At 38.6% G+C, this 14,319-nt stretch overlaps 1 protein-coding gene across 2 annotated transcripts in view; it reads left to right on the top strand.

Moving 5' to 3' along the window:
* Positions 1-13,024: 13,024 nt before the first annotated feature.
* col27a1b (collagen, type XXVII, alpha 1b) overlaps positions 13,025-14,319 on the top strand; it is a 70,313-nt gene continuing 69,018 nt past the window's right edge. For both annotated transcript variants that reach the window (XM_042420681.1, XM_042420680.1), the window contains exon 1: positions 13,025-13,523. In XM_042420681.1, coding sequence (XP_042276615.1) covers positions 13,471-13,523 — 53 coding nt within the window. In that variant the 5' untranslated portion in view covers positions 13,025-13,470. The remainder of the gene's footprint in view (positions 13,524-14,319) is intronic.

Genomic DNA, 14,319 nt, shown 5'->3' with positions numbered 1-14,319 from the left:
TCTGAGGTCTTCGCGAATTCCTTTCTGTGGAACCCTGATAAAGACGCTCTCCGAAGCCCTGAGAGGATGACAGATAAATGAGACTGCCGCACCTGAAGATTGCATCTGCAGAAGTTATCCCGCTCTAGTATCAGAGTGCATATGCTGATATTTGTGGTGCACATTTAAAACTCTATACAGCAAAGTAAAGATGTCTCATTTTGTGAGATCAATTCCGCTTTATAGTCTAGCAGATGATATACAGACTGAATGTTGTTACCGGCACCGAAAAGAGTACACAAAGTTGTTTCTTCTCTTTGTGATAGTTGATCTACTAAGATCTAAACAGCCACATTTGTACTAGGTTGAATACAGAACTAAGTGGTACACCATCATGCCTGGCTGAGCAAAGTCCCGCAAACAAGAGCTGCACTGTAACTCATCGACTCCTTCGATAAGGCCTTCATGCTTCTCTGTTACAAGTAAAACTCAGATCAGTAACCTCGTTGTTCGTCTGCTAATGTTATCTTTATCTGGCCTGAAACAAATCCCACAGTGTTACAAGCCTCTTTCAACTGCTTTTCCAAAAACAAGGTCTTCAGTCAGTGAAGCTCAATCTGTAAGGAATTTGCAAGTTTGCTCAAGAAACAGTTTCCCCTTTCAGGCCGTGTAGGATACTGTACTATATCGCTTGGTGTACTGTATCTCTTGGTCTGAAATAATCAGGTTAAACACACCAATCATCAGTGTTTTCCTGATAAGAACTAGTATTTATGATTTACAGGTGAACAGATAATTTACTTTAATCTTTGTAAACCAAAGAATTATTCCTTTATACAGCAAAGTAGCAGAGATACATCTGATACACGGTTATGCAGGGGTTAAGTTTTAGATAACTGATTCAGTGCTGTGGGGAAGAGGAAAAGTCTTGGGAATTGAGTTTCTTGACTTTGACTTACGGCAAAAACAAAACAAATGAAGTGAACAATGGTTACCTAGCCTCATGGGAAGTTCAAGGATTCAGGCTTCCTTTAAGTTTCCTGGGCAAGGTAATACAATTTATTTCCACTTACAACACATAAAGGGTCACTGTCTGTTTGCAGGGCCATTAACTTTTGATGTCTTTGTACCTCTGGATACACAAAGGTAGGTAAAACTTTTTTTTTTCAACTTTAAGTGCACTTTTAGCTGTGCTAGCGATGTGGCTCTAGGGATGGTTGGTTTGGTCCACCACTTTGGTCCAGACAAATATCTCAGTAACTATTAGATGGGCTGCCATGGAATGTCATACAGATATCCATTGATCGGTCAATGATCCCCTGACTTTCCTCTCGCTCCACCATTAAGTTTGCATTCTTTATTTTTAGTGAAATGTCTCAACAACTACTGGATGAATTTGCATTCACATGAGGTGCAGATATTCAGTCTTTCAGGTGACCTTTGTGATACCTTGACTTTTCATCTAGCGCCACCAACTGGTCAAAGTTAAACTAATAACATTCTGATCAGCCTCAGCTGTACTTTGTGTTGTTATGTGTTTGTACCTAAATACAGCCTCACAGAGCGGCTAGCGCGGCTCCAGACTCTGTCTTGTTAAATCTGCAGAGGTGGAAGAAGTATTCAGATCCTTCTTGAGTAAAAGTATCAATACAACAACATAAAATACTTCATTACAAGTAAAAGTATAGTATTAAGTACTGACTTGAAAATGTGTATATAGGTCGTAACAGTTAAAGTATTCACTCTTCGGCAGAATGGTTCCCGTCAGTCTCACATTCACATGCTGTATGTTATGTGATTGAAGTAATACTACCGATACATATAGATGGGCAATATGATATATACTGTAAATGACACACATTAAGCCAAACGTAGCAATACTAGATTCACTTTTTTTTGATGTGATGAAGTACTTTGATTATTCATGTATTTAATTCACCAGATGAGCCAGTGAAACAGACAAAGCGATCTGGTTATTTCATTTACTGTATATATGGTTTCTCAATTTAATCAATCAATTGAAAGATACATCATGATAGAGTATATATCAATATCATTATATAAATTGGAGTGAAACAACATGCCATCCATATCACAATCCCCTACTGATGCATAAATGTGTAAGTTTAATGTTGTAGCTGGTCAAGGTGAAGCTAATATGAGCTACTTTATAGACTGTTGGGTAGTTTATTCTATAAAAATGAATCATGTTTTGAATGTCAGATCTACAAAATCAAGTCAAGTCAGTTTTATTTATACAGCACCAAATCACAACAGAAGTTATGCCAGGGCACTTTTCATATAGAGCAGGTCTAGACCACAGTCTTTAATTTACAGAGACCAAACATTCTCCCATGAGCAAGCACTTGGCGACAGCGGCAAGGAAAAACCCCCTTTAATGGGAAGAAACCAGGGTGGGTGGGCAGCCATCTGCCTTGACCGGTTAGGTCTTCTGACTAGTAACTAAAGCTGTAAAATAAATGCAGTGGAGTATAAGGTACAGTATTTGTCTCTGAAATATAGTGGAGTAGATAGAAATGTAATGTTAAATGGAAATAAACTATAAACTATACACTAACATGTGCATCAAAATTGTACTTAAGTAAAAGAACTTGAGCAAATGTACTTTCCACCAAGCTAAATCTGTATATGTGCAAAACATGTATAATAAAAACCAACTTGAAAATTGTAACTGGGACAAAGCAGCCTTTATATAGACATTCAGAAAGGTTGTGATTTAATACATTCCCAAATAGAGTCACTGAGGCTACCCTACTGCGTCATTTCCACCACCGCCTAAATTAACAGCAAAGTGTGCCGGGAGAGACTGTGTTCACTTTGAGGACTTGTGCCATGAACACAGTCTGCGTCAGTGTATGACATGAAGGGGTGTATGTTTGTGTACACTGAGCCTGTTTTCAGCCAACATTTAGAAACCAAGGCGGTGTGTTTGTGTTTACGGAAGCCCAGGGGCGGTGGACCTCTGTCAGAAAACAGCAAACCCTCTGTTAGGTGTGCTCTGTACTGACCGTAGGCACATGCTAATTTGTTTTGTCTAGTCTGTCCAAATCTGATGTGCAGCATGACCAATGGAGGCTGTTTGTTGTTAATTCAAATATATTTTCTCATGTGGGGACACGCTGCAAGCCCTGAAACATTGCCTGGCTTTGTAGCTGGATAATTAGGATTGCTCTGTTTGCCAACTGGAGCAGTGAAGGATTAATTTATGAAAATAAAAAGCTTATCAGGTAAGTTACAGCACTCACAGGAAACCTATGATTAATTGCAGCATCAAGATCTTTGTCTTCATCTCCTCAACTGTTGCAGTAAACAATGAGAAGAGAGCAGGAAGTTCATGTTGGCTCATACTTTCCACACAAAAGCATAGCAGAGGATGGATGTCGAAAGGCCTGGCTGAGGATGAGAGTGAGGGTTTCTAGATCTGTGAGATGTAGCGCTGCTGTGAGATCTCATCGTGGGGCTTCTTCGCAACAGATCCCTTTTTATCATCCAGAATAGGAGAGTAATTTATAGACTGGTTACTGCTGTGATGATGACACATGCAAAGCTACAGTTACAGAAATTTTTACACTTCTATAAAATTTATTTTCTGTCACCAATGATTCAGTTTACCAGACAGAGCCAAAATCAAGAGTATCTGTGAAATGAATTTCATTGGATCTTGTAGACTAAGCAAATCTGTCTGCCGAGGTTTGCTGTGGATTTAAAATGATTTTTCTTTATTTTTTTTATTCAACCAGGTAAGTTGAATAAGTCTCTATTGTGGTTGGAAACTTCTTTTGCATAGAAGACCTTCTCAAGATGGCAGCATAAAAAGTTGCAGATGAAACACTACAAAATAAGCCAACAGATAAAGCAGTTATGATTATACTAAGAAGACTAAAATAAACTGAATTGAATACTAACAAAAACATTTTTGGATTTATGCCTTCAAATTTGAACATGATTATTCCAAAATGTTTGAAAAGTAGTAATTGTATTTTACTCACCTCAAACTGGGAAAGTTAACAGCATTTTGACCATCATGAAGTACTGAATAAAAGTGAAATAATTAGCTTCTTTAAGGACAGGGGAATTCAGGTGCTGGCTAGCTAATCAGCTAATTCGACGTTAGCTGGTTAGTTAGCCACCACTGTTAACGTTAACTTACACTATTTAGCTCTTGACTTTGTAAAAAATCTCCATATGTCCATCCCATTGTATGAGATGCATGTCAGTGCTGCAAATTTGTTTTGACAAAAACAATAAAGGCAATAGCAATAAAAGGCATAGTCACTGAGGGATGTCTATCATAAGGGCAGTGGATTATGTGACTAACAGTCTGTGAAATACTGCGTAATAAAGGGCCTACTCAACCATAGTTGTTTTATCAGTCTAACCCTACTGTCCTTAAACTCTCCAGATTATAAACAACTCCATGTTCAGTGCACCCTGCATTGCCACATTCACTTCAGGATGTGACACAGCATTATGATGATGGTGAATGAAAAGTTTTAGAGTCCGCTCCTGGAACAATGGCTCCTGCTGCTGTTTGACATTTGGCAGAAAGAGCAGCTTTTCAATATGGATTATTCATCAGCGGTTTGATCCTCCACTCAAATGTCACCACAACAATGCCTCTGACTTGGCAGCAGCGTCTGTCTTTCTGCAGCTCCACGGGGTAAGGAATTGGCAATAATTACCACATCTAATGTGGCCGTCAGAAAGATTCAGACTGTGCTCAAGCGCTTTTGCTTTTCACATTATTATGATTACCATTTAAATTTGTAAAGGAAGAAATGAGAATCTTGGCTTACCACATCACTGCAATGTTGTGCCTTAGCTGTATGCTCTGACTTGTGACGTCTTCAAAATAAGCTGTAAAGAGGCCGAATGCAGGAAATAACTGCTGCAGCATAACATGGGGTCTCAGATGACTGATGGATCTGGATTCAACAGACTTGAGGCCACAAAGAAAATATCCAATGCATTTACTTAACAAGCAGCTTGACCCCAAAACATGTCAGGGATCAACTATTACATCACTTGTTATTTGCTTGGAACAGGCTGTCATGTAACCTTGATTTGTGCTGTAAAACTAAAAAGTTTATCAAAATATTCTAATTTGTACTGGAGAAGCAGAACCCTCTTCCTGATTTGTGCCATAAAGCAATCTGTTTTTGTGCTTTAAAGGCAGAATCAGACCCGGTGGCATACAATGTAAATTTTTTTTTTAAAAAAAGGGTAATTTCTCTGATTTTCAAGTTGATTCCTTGTAATGATTGTTGTAATGTGGGAAATGCCTATATATGAATGACATTAAACTTTCCTCTTCCCAAGAGGAAGAGGAAACTTCCCTGTATTAATGATCTGCCTTTGGCTCCAACACTTACTTTCCAACACTTAAAAGACTTTTTACAATTTTGAACACAATTGCACAACATAGATGACCTAATCTTAAGAAATCATCCTATTTACAGTGGTGAAATTCCTCTGTAAGTATTCAAAGCTGTTTTAATTGATTTTTTGGCCACTTGAGGGCAGCGCAAGATGCTGTGGACACATCATTGATTAATTATCCCCTTTTAAAGTTGATATGCTGACCTTATTTAGACATCCAGCAAATACATACACTCTCCTTTTAGATCTGTTTCGTCTCCACCACCAGGACGATATTTGGTTATTCAGCTACTAAATGCTCCACTATGTTAACAAGCTAGCTGTTGTTTGATGCTGAGCAGGTAGCATACAGTAGGTTTACCAAAGCTGCCTTCTGTGCCTGGAAACAAAGTGACAGTGGAAGGAGTGAGCCAAAACTAAAATTGTGGCAGTAAAAAAGAAAAAAAAAACAAAGAATGAGCTGTCCCAGCTACAAATTTCACATTATATGTAGTAATTCACAACTTACGTAGTAATTTGATCAATTTTTAATATTCAAATATAAAGCAGCTTTAAAGAAGAAATGTGTTGCAAATTTCCTGTATCCACTAAGCTATTAAGGCTGGTATTGGCTGTAAGTCTTATCTGATCTTTTCTTTCTTTTCAATTGTTTTTCTTTACAAATAATCAATTAATTTTCAATATTTTGTTCATTGATTTATTCTTAGCAAAATGTGGCATGAAGTACCTTTAAATACTTTCTCATAGTTTAGTTATCAGGCTTTAAATAGTTTCATACCCTATGAAAAACATTAAAGAATCTGTGTCCATATTCACCCACCCATATTCATTCATGTGTTTATTTAATTATTCGAGCTGTTGGTTAATCAATTGAGGTTAGTAACTGTTATGTTACCATTAAGGTCAAAACACTCCTCTAATTAGAAGCTTCACATTTTCAACAACATATTATTAACAGAGAGAGACACTGTTATGTCACTCTAAATTTGGACTTACCTAACATGAATGAATAGGACGTTCTTCTAAATTTCCTGTTGTAATGTATGGAATGGGTAAACAGAGCACCAGGGCATGCTCTTATTGAATCCAGCTGTGCCTGGACAGAGATTGCCGCATTCAGCTGGCCCCAGTTCCCCAAGACATGAGAGTAAAACAAAAGACCCTGTGTTTATCAGACAAGAGTTTCCATCACGGAAGGATACTTGTGCTATTTTTTAAGCTCATATTTTGAGGCCTCATGTAAAAATAGATGAGGAATAATCTAAAATTATCACAATCCCCTCAGATCTTTTGTTTGTACTAATCTCAAAAATTACATCCACATCCAATGGAAAAAATAATCACTTGGACTCTGCACAACCAAATGTTGCTCATGAATAATATGACTGCTATATTAACTAAAGATGATTCATATGGATATGGTATAGGGATGCTAGTTACATTGACACTGCCTGTCTGCAGGAAAATCCTCTAATTTCCTGCAGACGCTGAACTTCTAATATCCATCGTAATGTCGGGGTATACAGGCCAGCTGACTTCTATTACCCACCACTGGTCTGGAGTAAAAACAGTCACAGCGCCTATCCACACCTGTCTATGGTTACAGACGGGGTCCAGGATGGCAGTCACATGTGATGAGTGGAAGAAAATCAACTCATAAAACACTAATAGAAAAACTTGCCTCCGGATCTCTTTTTAAAAAAAAAAAAAAAAAAAGAAGCTAGTCTGTATAATTTCTCTTTCCATCAGAGCTCATTCGTGGTTTCCATGAAACAGGATTTTGGCCTCAATACGAGATGGAAGGCCTTTGCTTGGATTGGAAGGAGACTCGTGTTGAACTGCTGTCAGGTAGGAAATCGGTGATAAAATTGCGCTGCTCTTTCCTCCAGGCGCAGTGTCCCATAGGCCAACATGAAAAGAATTCTCAAACTTTTTGAAGTCAAGGACCACCATGATGATAAACCGTACACTATATCAAACCACAAAACCCTATGTGTCCCAAGGAACCGTATCTTGGAAGACTTGACATAACAATTACGTAACTTTCTACAGCCTATGTTAAATAGTTAAGGAAGGACTAGTGGCGTTACTCCTTTCTTTTAATATTGTGCATTAAAGTCTGTTGTCAGCAAATTCCATGAAAATACCAAAATCAACAATGAATTGTTTCTGCTAAGAAGTATTGCCTGAAATAGCTTACTCCTCTGTGCCGTAGACCTAAACTGTTGTCCAAAAATAAATAAAACCACATCACTAAGCATATTTATTTATTACCATGAACATGAACATTGCAGTTTCTTTTAAGTCTATCCCACAGGGTTAAATTGGGATTTGTTATGTGGGGGGGCTCTGTGGTTTCAAAGTTGCCATGGGCGCACATGTGTGTTCCCATAGACTACAAAATGTGATTGATATCTATCCAAGCTCCTCTGCTCCTCTCTCATGTCCAATCTGCTCTGCTTGTCTCTCATCACCTGACCTGTCCTGCTCAACTTGGCATTTAAATAAGGAGAGCTGACAAAGGAAAAGAAAAAACTTAATATTAAGTGAAAGCACTGATGACAATCTGACACCCGATTGAAAATGAGCCAAAGGACAATAAACTTGGACTAGCTTGGCCATTCAGTTTGGTGCTTTTATATCAAGAAATTAAATCACCTAGTGAACATATTACAGAAGATACAAATGGCTTCGGGACATGTGCCTTAGCTAAGCTAGATCAGAAGTGATGTCTAACGTACCTTTTGAAGAAGTCTGTAAGCTTCCTCCTCTTTGCTTCACTCATTTCTACACATAACTTTAACTTCTGAAACTTTGAAATTTAAAGGAATTAAATTTATGCAACCTTATCTAAATGAAAATAGGAGTGAGAGAGCATAATAAACTAAATTTAAACGAAGCCTTGCTCCTATGAGAATCAAGACAAAGACCACGAGCTAGTTCCTTTTCATTAATTAATGTGAAAGCTAGGAAATGGTCAAATAAGGTCTGCATTATCTAGCCATATGTAATTTGAGTTGCTCTGATATTCTGCTCAAACCACAATTGTCTTGACAGTGCTGAGAGATTTCAATACATGCTAACTTGATTGACAGTTTAACTTGAACTACAGCTTGCCAGCTAGCTTAATGTAACAGCGAACTGCCAAAGACTGGAGGAAACCTGCTGCAATCAATCATATCATTTTGTAAAATCGAAACATTGTTTAAGCAGAATATCAAAGCAATTCACTTTCTGTTATTAAACCTGTCAGTTTCTGACCTACCAGCCCCGGCCCAATTTAACCCCTGGTCCTCATGGAGTAAATACTCACCAGATCCGCAGCTGAAAATAGTCCCCAACAAATACACTATTTACTCCTGTTTAATGTTTACTAAAATCATTACGAGCAGGAAGGGGTAGGGAAGTCAGGAAGTATTGAGAGATAAACTATGATATTAAGAAAAAATGAGGCTTTTGTCAGCGTCATCTTTTAAGTGACAGAATTTAGAAAAAGTAAAGGAGTAGTTCAACATTTCTGGGATATAGGCTTATTCGCTTTCTTGTGACCAAGGTTTAAAAGAGAAACTCAATACCGCTCTCATATCTGTGCAGTAAATTTGAAGCTAAAACCAGCTGCTGGTTAGCTTAACTTGGCGCAAAGACAGCTAATTAAATAACAGAATATCCTATAACTTGTAAAAACAGCGAGTTGTTTTACTAGAGGTTATGTGCCTGAATATTTCTTGAGTGGGTGCAGTGACTTCCTAACTCCAAGTAAAACCACAACGTGTAATTTTTACACTCTGGTTTTTGTATGGATTAAACAAACAAGATATAACATTTTAATTAGTGAGTTTTAGAGATGATGGTGGGCAGATTTGTTGCTTTTGGACAAAGTCAGGCTAGTTGTTTCCCTATGTTTCCAGTCTTTATGCTAAGCTAAGCTAAGCAGCTGCTGGTTGTAGATTCATATTCACTATACAGACATGAGAGTGGAATCAATCTTTTCATCTAACTCTTGGCAAGAAAGTGAATAAGCTTATTTCCCAAAATGTCAAACTATTCCTTTAAACCACTTCCATAGATTGCCGCAATAATCATTAAAAACCCCATGAAACTTTACACTCCAGAAAAGAGATCTTCCTCTGTGCTCCTCCGCAGGCCGCGAGGACATTGCCCTTCTTGTCTGTGAACTAAAACTTGTGGTAACAAAAGCTCACATCCGACGTAGCTTAGACAGGTACATGGGAAGTGCTCTTTCAAGGTGGTGAGCTCTCTTCCTTCCTGGCCCTGAGAGGACGAAATGTGAGGGGGCTCTGTGTGAGGAGGAGGGATCCAGTTGCAGGCAGCTGAATCGGTGCTCTGTTGGGTCTCCCCTGGACACTGTCATAGCGTGTTTGCTGAAGGCGGGTCAATGAGGACTTTCTTTGGCAGAGGAATTTCACAGCACACGACAGCACACACACACACACACACACACACACACACACACACACAAACACACGCTGGAACCAGTGTAGCCCTGCAACCCAGATCCCTGTTACTCTGGTGAGAACAGACGTGGATGTTGGTGGAGCAGGAGGTGAAGGATAGCTGCAACGAAAAGCTGGGTGTACTGGTTTAAATTTCATGTGATGAAGTGAATTTGTTAACCGTTGTCTCACAGTAACATGTCTGTCATATTATACTGTAGTTCAGTGAAACTTAACGCAGACAGAGCAGTTGTGAAGCAAACAGTAGGAGTGTTTACACTGCAATTTTTCAACTGTCAAACAGATTATTCTGCAAAAGTCATACCGCTTCACTTACGCTCTCTCATGAGAACTGAAATTCTTTGAGAAACAGTTTATAAGTGATTACATAAAGGTTTTTTATTGTAACCGGGCTTCAAACATACTGATTTTAAAAGGATAAAGATGCTTGAGTCCATAGAGAGGATACCAATACTGTTTTTTTATTCTGAGAATTTGTGTTTCTAATAAATCGACTGCCTGATATTAGCTTATCACAGACATATCAGTATTGGCACATGTGTCTGCCAATGACAGACAAAAAATTGTACAGAAATGTAATAGATACAGTAGATATGTAATTTAGTGTATTCACCAGAGAGCACTGACAAACTTATTTTTCAACTGTAAAATATAATAACCTATGATTCATTTAGACACTTTTAAAGAATCTTTATCAAAAATAACTGTTGGGGTTATGCATTTGTTAAAAAAAAATAACACTGGCCAATATATCGTTATCAGTCTCAGATGTTGATATTGGCTCAGAAACCCAGTATCAGATGGATTCAAGTTTTTATTCTACAATAAAATGTAACACAAGGAGCTTTTTGAAAGACTGGAAACCAATCATTTTTAGCATCTGAATGTTTGAATTTGATTATTTTTTAACACCAGTCATTATTTCTAACAATGAGAATGCACAAACAGCTAAAACTTGGTGGATAAATTGTCTATAAACAGAGTCCCTCTTCACAGCAGACTTTTTGTCTTGTCATAGTTGTTAAAGCACAGTTGTTACTAACAACATTAATGATGGTTCAGTAAGCCATGACAGTATTGCATTAAAAAAGCTTAATGGAAACACTGAAATTAGAAAAAACATAAAGTTTTTATGCTTGCTTTAGGTGGATTTTGGAAATGTCGAAAAAGAGTTTATGCGCAAAATTTGTAACAGAAATACATTTGCCGAATAAATAATGATGTAGCGAACGTTTAACTCATATGACTGATCAGCTATTTCCGCTTTTGGTGTCTTCCAGCATTTCAAGATAGCATGAAGATGGCCAGTATTAGCTGACATGAAAGAACAATTACAACTTGCCCAATTGAAACAAATTCCTGAAGACCTCTCTCCATTTTTCTCTCGTCAAGGCAATGTGACTATTTGTTTTGTTCCCAGTTGGCAACCTCTACTTCTTCTACTCTGTTTACTGGCGGATTATTTAAGCCTCTACTGCCATCTTCTGATGAAACTATGTGTTGTGTAGCCTAGTTTATTCGCTTCATACCAGTTGATGGAAACGCACGTAATTCGCATTTTCCTTTTTCTGACATTTCAAAAGTTTGCTTAAAATTCTCTTGCGAAATCTAATGTAAACACGGCTACTGTGACTTTCGCCAGCGTACACAATACAACAACCCTGAAACTGAAACAGCTAAATGGAATTCAGCCATTATTAATTTTATCATCTACACCTGTGCTTTTTGTACTGTGGCATGTCAATATGTCTTCCATGAAACAGGCCTACTCAGGTTTTTCCTGGTAGCGAGAGGAAGGCTCTGAAACAATAAACAATAGTTACTGTTGCCCCAGTTTGTGCTTCTCATGTATAAGCATAGATTCAGGTCAGAGATATAACCATCGTTTTTTCTAAAACATAATTAACTGCAATGTTTGAAAAACCCAGACGGTTGTTGAAAAACCAATTGTTATGGAAGTATTTCCAGAATCCTCAAAGCTCAAAGACTCTTTTAATCATCTGGATGAAAAAATATTTAGTCGTCTGAATGGTAATTTTTTTTTTGCCCATTTCCCAAGTTATGCATCTGTTTCCAAACAAAAAAAATGGCAGCCCACCAGCTTCCTGGAAAGGAAACAGAGTTGCAAATTGGGGATTGGATTTTTTTCTTATTGTGTGAAGTGGATGCTGAATAATAAAATTAAAGGAGACATATTATGCTTGGGTTCATCAGAAGGGGAGTAGAGCCCCAGAATATAAATATAGACCTGGAAATGTGCATGATACGCCCTCTTTAACGGTCCAGTTGTAGAATTTAGTGGCATCTAAATGCTGCTAATATGATATAATATGATATGTCTGTGATAATACCACTTGATGCCATTAAATCCTACAAACTGGCTCTTTAACAAATATTATAATTAAAGCTTTAATTTAAAGGACCGGTGTGTAGGATTTGGTGGCATCTAGTGGTGAGGTTGCAGATTACAGCTGGTTGAATACTCCTCCACCTCCACCATCCCTTCCAAACGTGCAGGAGAACCTACGGTGGCCGTGTTATCCATGAAAAACACAAAAGGCCCTCTCTAGAGACAGTGTTCGGTTCGGCTACTGTAGACACATGGTGGTGCAGCATGGTGGGCTCCTTGGAAGAGGACATGCTCCCCATGTAGATATAGAGGTCTCATTCTAAGGGAGTAAAAACACAACAATTCTTATTTTCAGGTGATTAAACACTAATTAAAACATACTTATGAATATTATATTAAATTTCTGCCAAGTTTGTTTTGCTAGATGCCATTAAATTCAACACACTGCACGTTTAATTGATAAAATGATCAAGAATGTCAGATGTTTTCCACATGGCTTTCTGCAGGGGGGTTTAGGGGGGCTGAGGGGGCTTTGAACTCATTTCTAAAATCCTTGTTGAGGCCCTGGAAAGACTCTAAAATGCAACAGCCAGCTGCTGGCAGATGTGCTCAGCCATGTATAACTACAGTATTTCTGTTATTTACTGAGCATCAACACAGGATATAAATGCTACACGTGCAATCTGAGAGAGTCCCGCTTTCTAAAAAGCTTCAGCTGAAGGAGCGCTGCAGCGTATTGCTCCAAATTTGTTTCCCTCGATGTCAGCTGAGGGCGACAGAGGGAGGTGTTCCCCCTTCCCGGTTCTCAAGATTTCCCTCAGTCCACAATAAACTTTCATTTTGGGAAGTCGACACACACATACACACACACACTCAACGGCGGTCGTCATCTTGTCCTGCAACGGTTCCCCGGGAAAGCTGGACTAGACATGACTTGACGTTCATAGTACTTTTCAAAACGCGCGTTAAGGAAGAAGGAAAAAACACATAGGAAGCGCACAGGTGGAGCTCTGCGGAGCGTCTTTTTTTTTTTTTTTTTTTTTTTTTTAAATCCTCTGGACGGAGACTACAGGGACAAGAAGACACAAGACAATGACAGAAAGCAACCTTTTCACTGGTTTATCTTACAGTCTTTGATTTGTTGTTTTTGTTTTTCTGGCACGTTCACTCCTCGCGCGACCCTCAAGGAACACCTGGAATGGAAAAACTTTATCTGCCTCGTCTGGACTGTAGTAAAAACTCCCAAGAAAGAATGAAGTAACCGCTATGGAGCCGGACAATGCCCCGTACTCCAAACTCAAAACCACTGGAGTCGGGGGGTGAGTCGCCAGTCTTTATACTTCAGAATGAACAGCATTTTCTTTACGTGGTTATGAGTTATCAGGCTGAAGAGGGAGTCAATCATGTGCTCGTGAACATCACCTGCGGTTAAATTTGTGTCATGTCCATTTGACAATGATGTTTAGTTTCCATTTGGTCTTTAGCATGGAAGTGAGTTTTAATATTTTGTCTGTAAAAAAAACGTGTAGCAGCATTTGTGGAGAGATGTCGTGAGAAATTACACAAATTTTTAAAGTTTAAGTTAAAAAAAAACAAAAAACGAGGCAACTACAATTGTGAACAGGTGGTATACTTTCATAGGTTGCAGCTATGCCTATAGCTTATGGAAACAATTTTCTATGCTCTTCACACAGTTGAGGGGAAGCCAGTGCAGTCTGCTGTATACTGCTCTTGAACTTGTGTCTTTGCAGCTTGTATTAGAATGAGCTGCCAAGTACTGAACGATCTGGGACTGATTTGAGAGGGATGTATGAGAGGAGGAGACAGTCCTCCCCCTTTCCCTCCTCCCTGCTATGCATCTCACTCAGCTGGTTGGCCGGTCATCCCAATGGGAGGGGAAATAAAAGTCAAAATGTTGCATCATATACCACTGCTGTACATATGAGAGTTGATCACAAACTGCGTATCCCTCCCCCCCTCCCCTGTTTTTGTTTCTGCTAATGTTACTGTAGTGTGAGAGCGGTGAATGAATGGGACATAAAGAGAGTGGAAGAAAACTTTAAGAGCTTCAGTGTGCCAGCGGTTGACCAGTGGTTTTCAGCTGCACTCTGGAAA

Source organism: Thunnus maccoyii, chromosome 9 (assembly GCF_910596095.1).
Source record: "Thunnus maccoyii chromosome 9, fThuMac1.1, whole genome shotgun sequence".
NCBI lineage: Eukaryota > Metazoa > Chordata > Actinopteri > Scombriformes > Scombridae > Thunnus > Thunnus maccoyii.
Note: the sequence above shows the minus strand (reverse complement) of the source record. Positions and strands in the feature narration are given on the sequence as shown.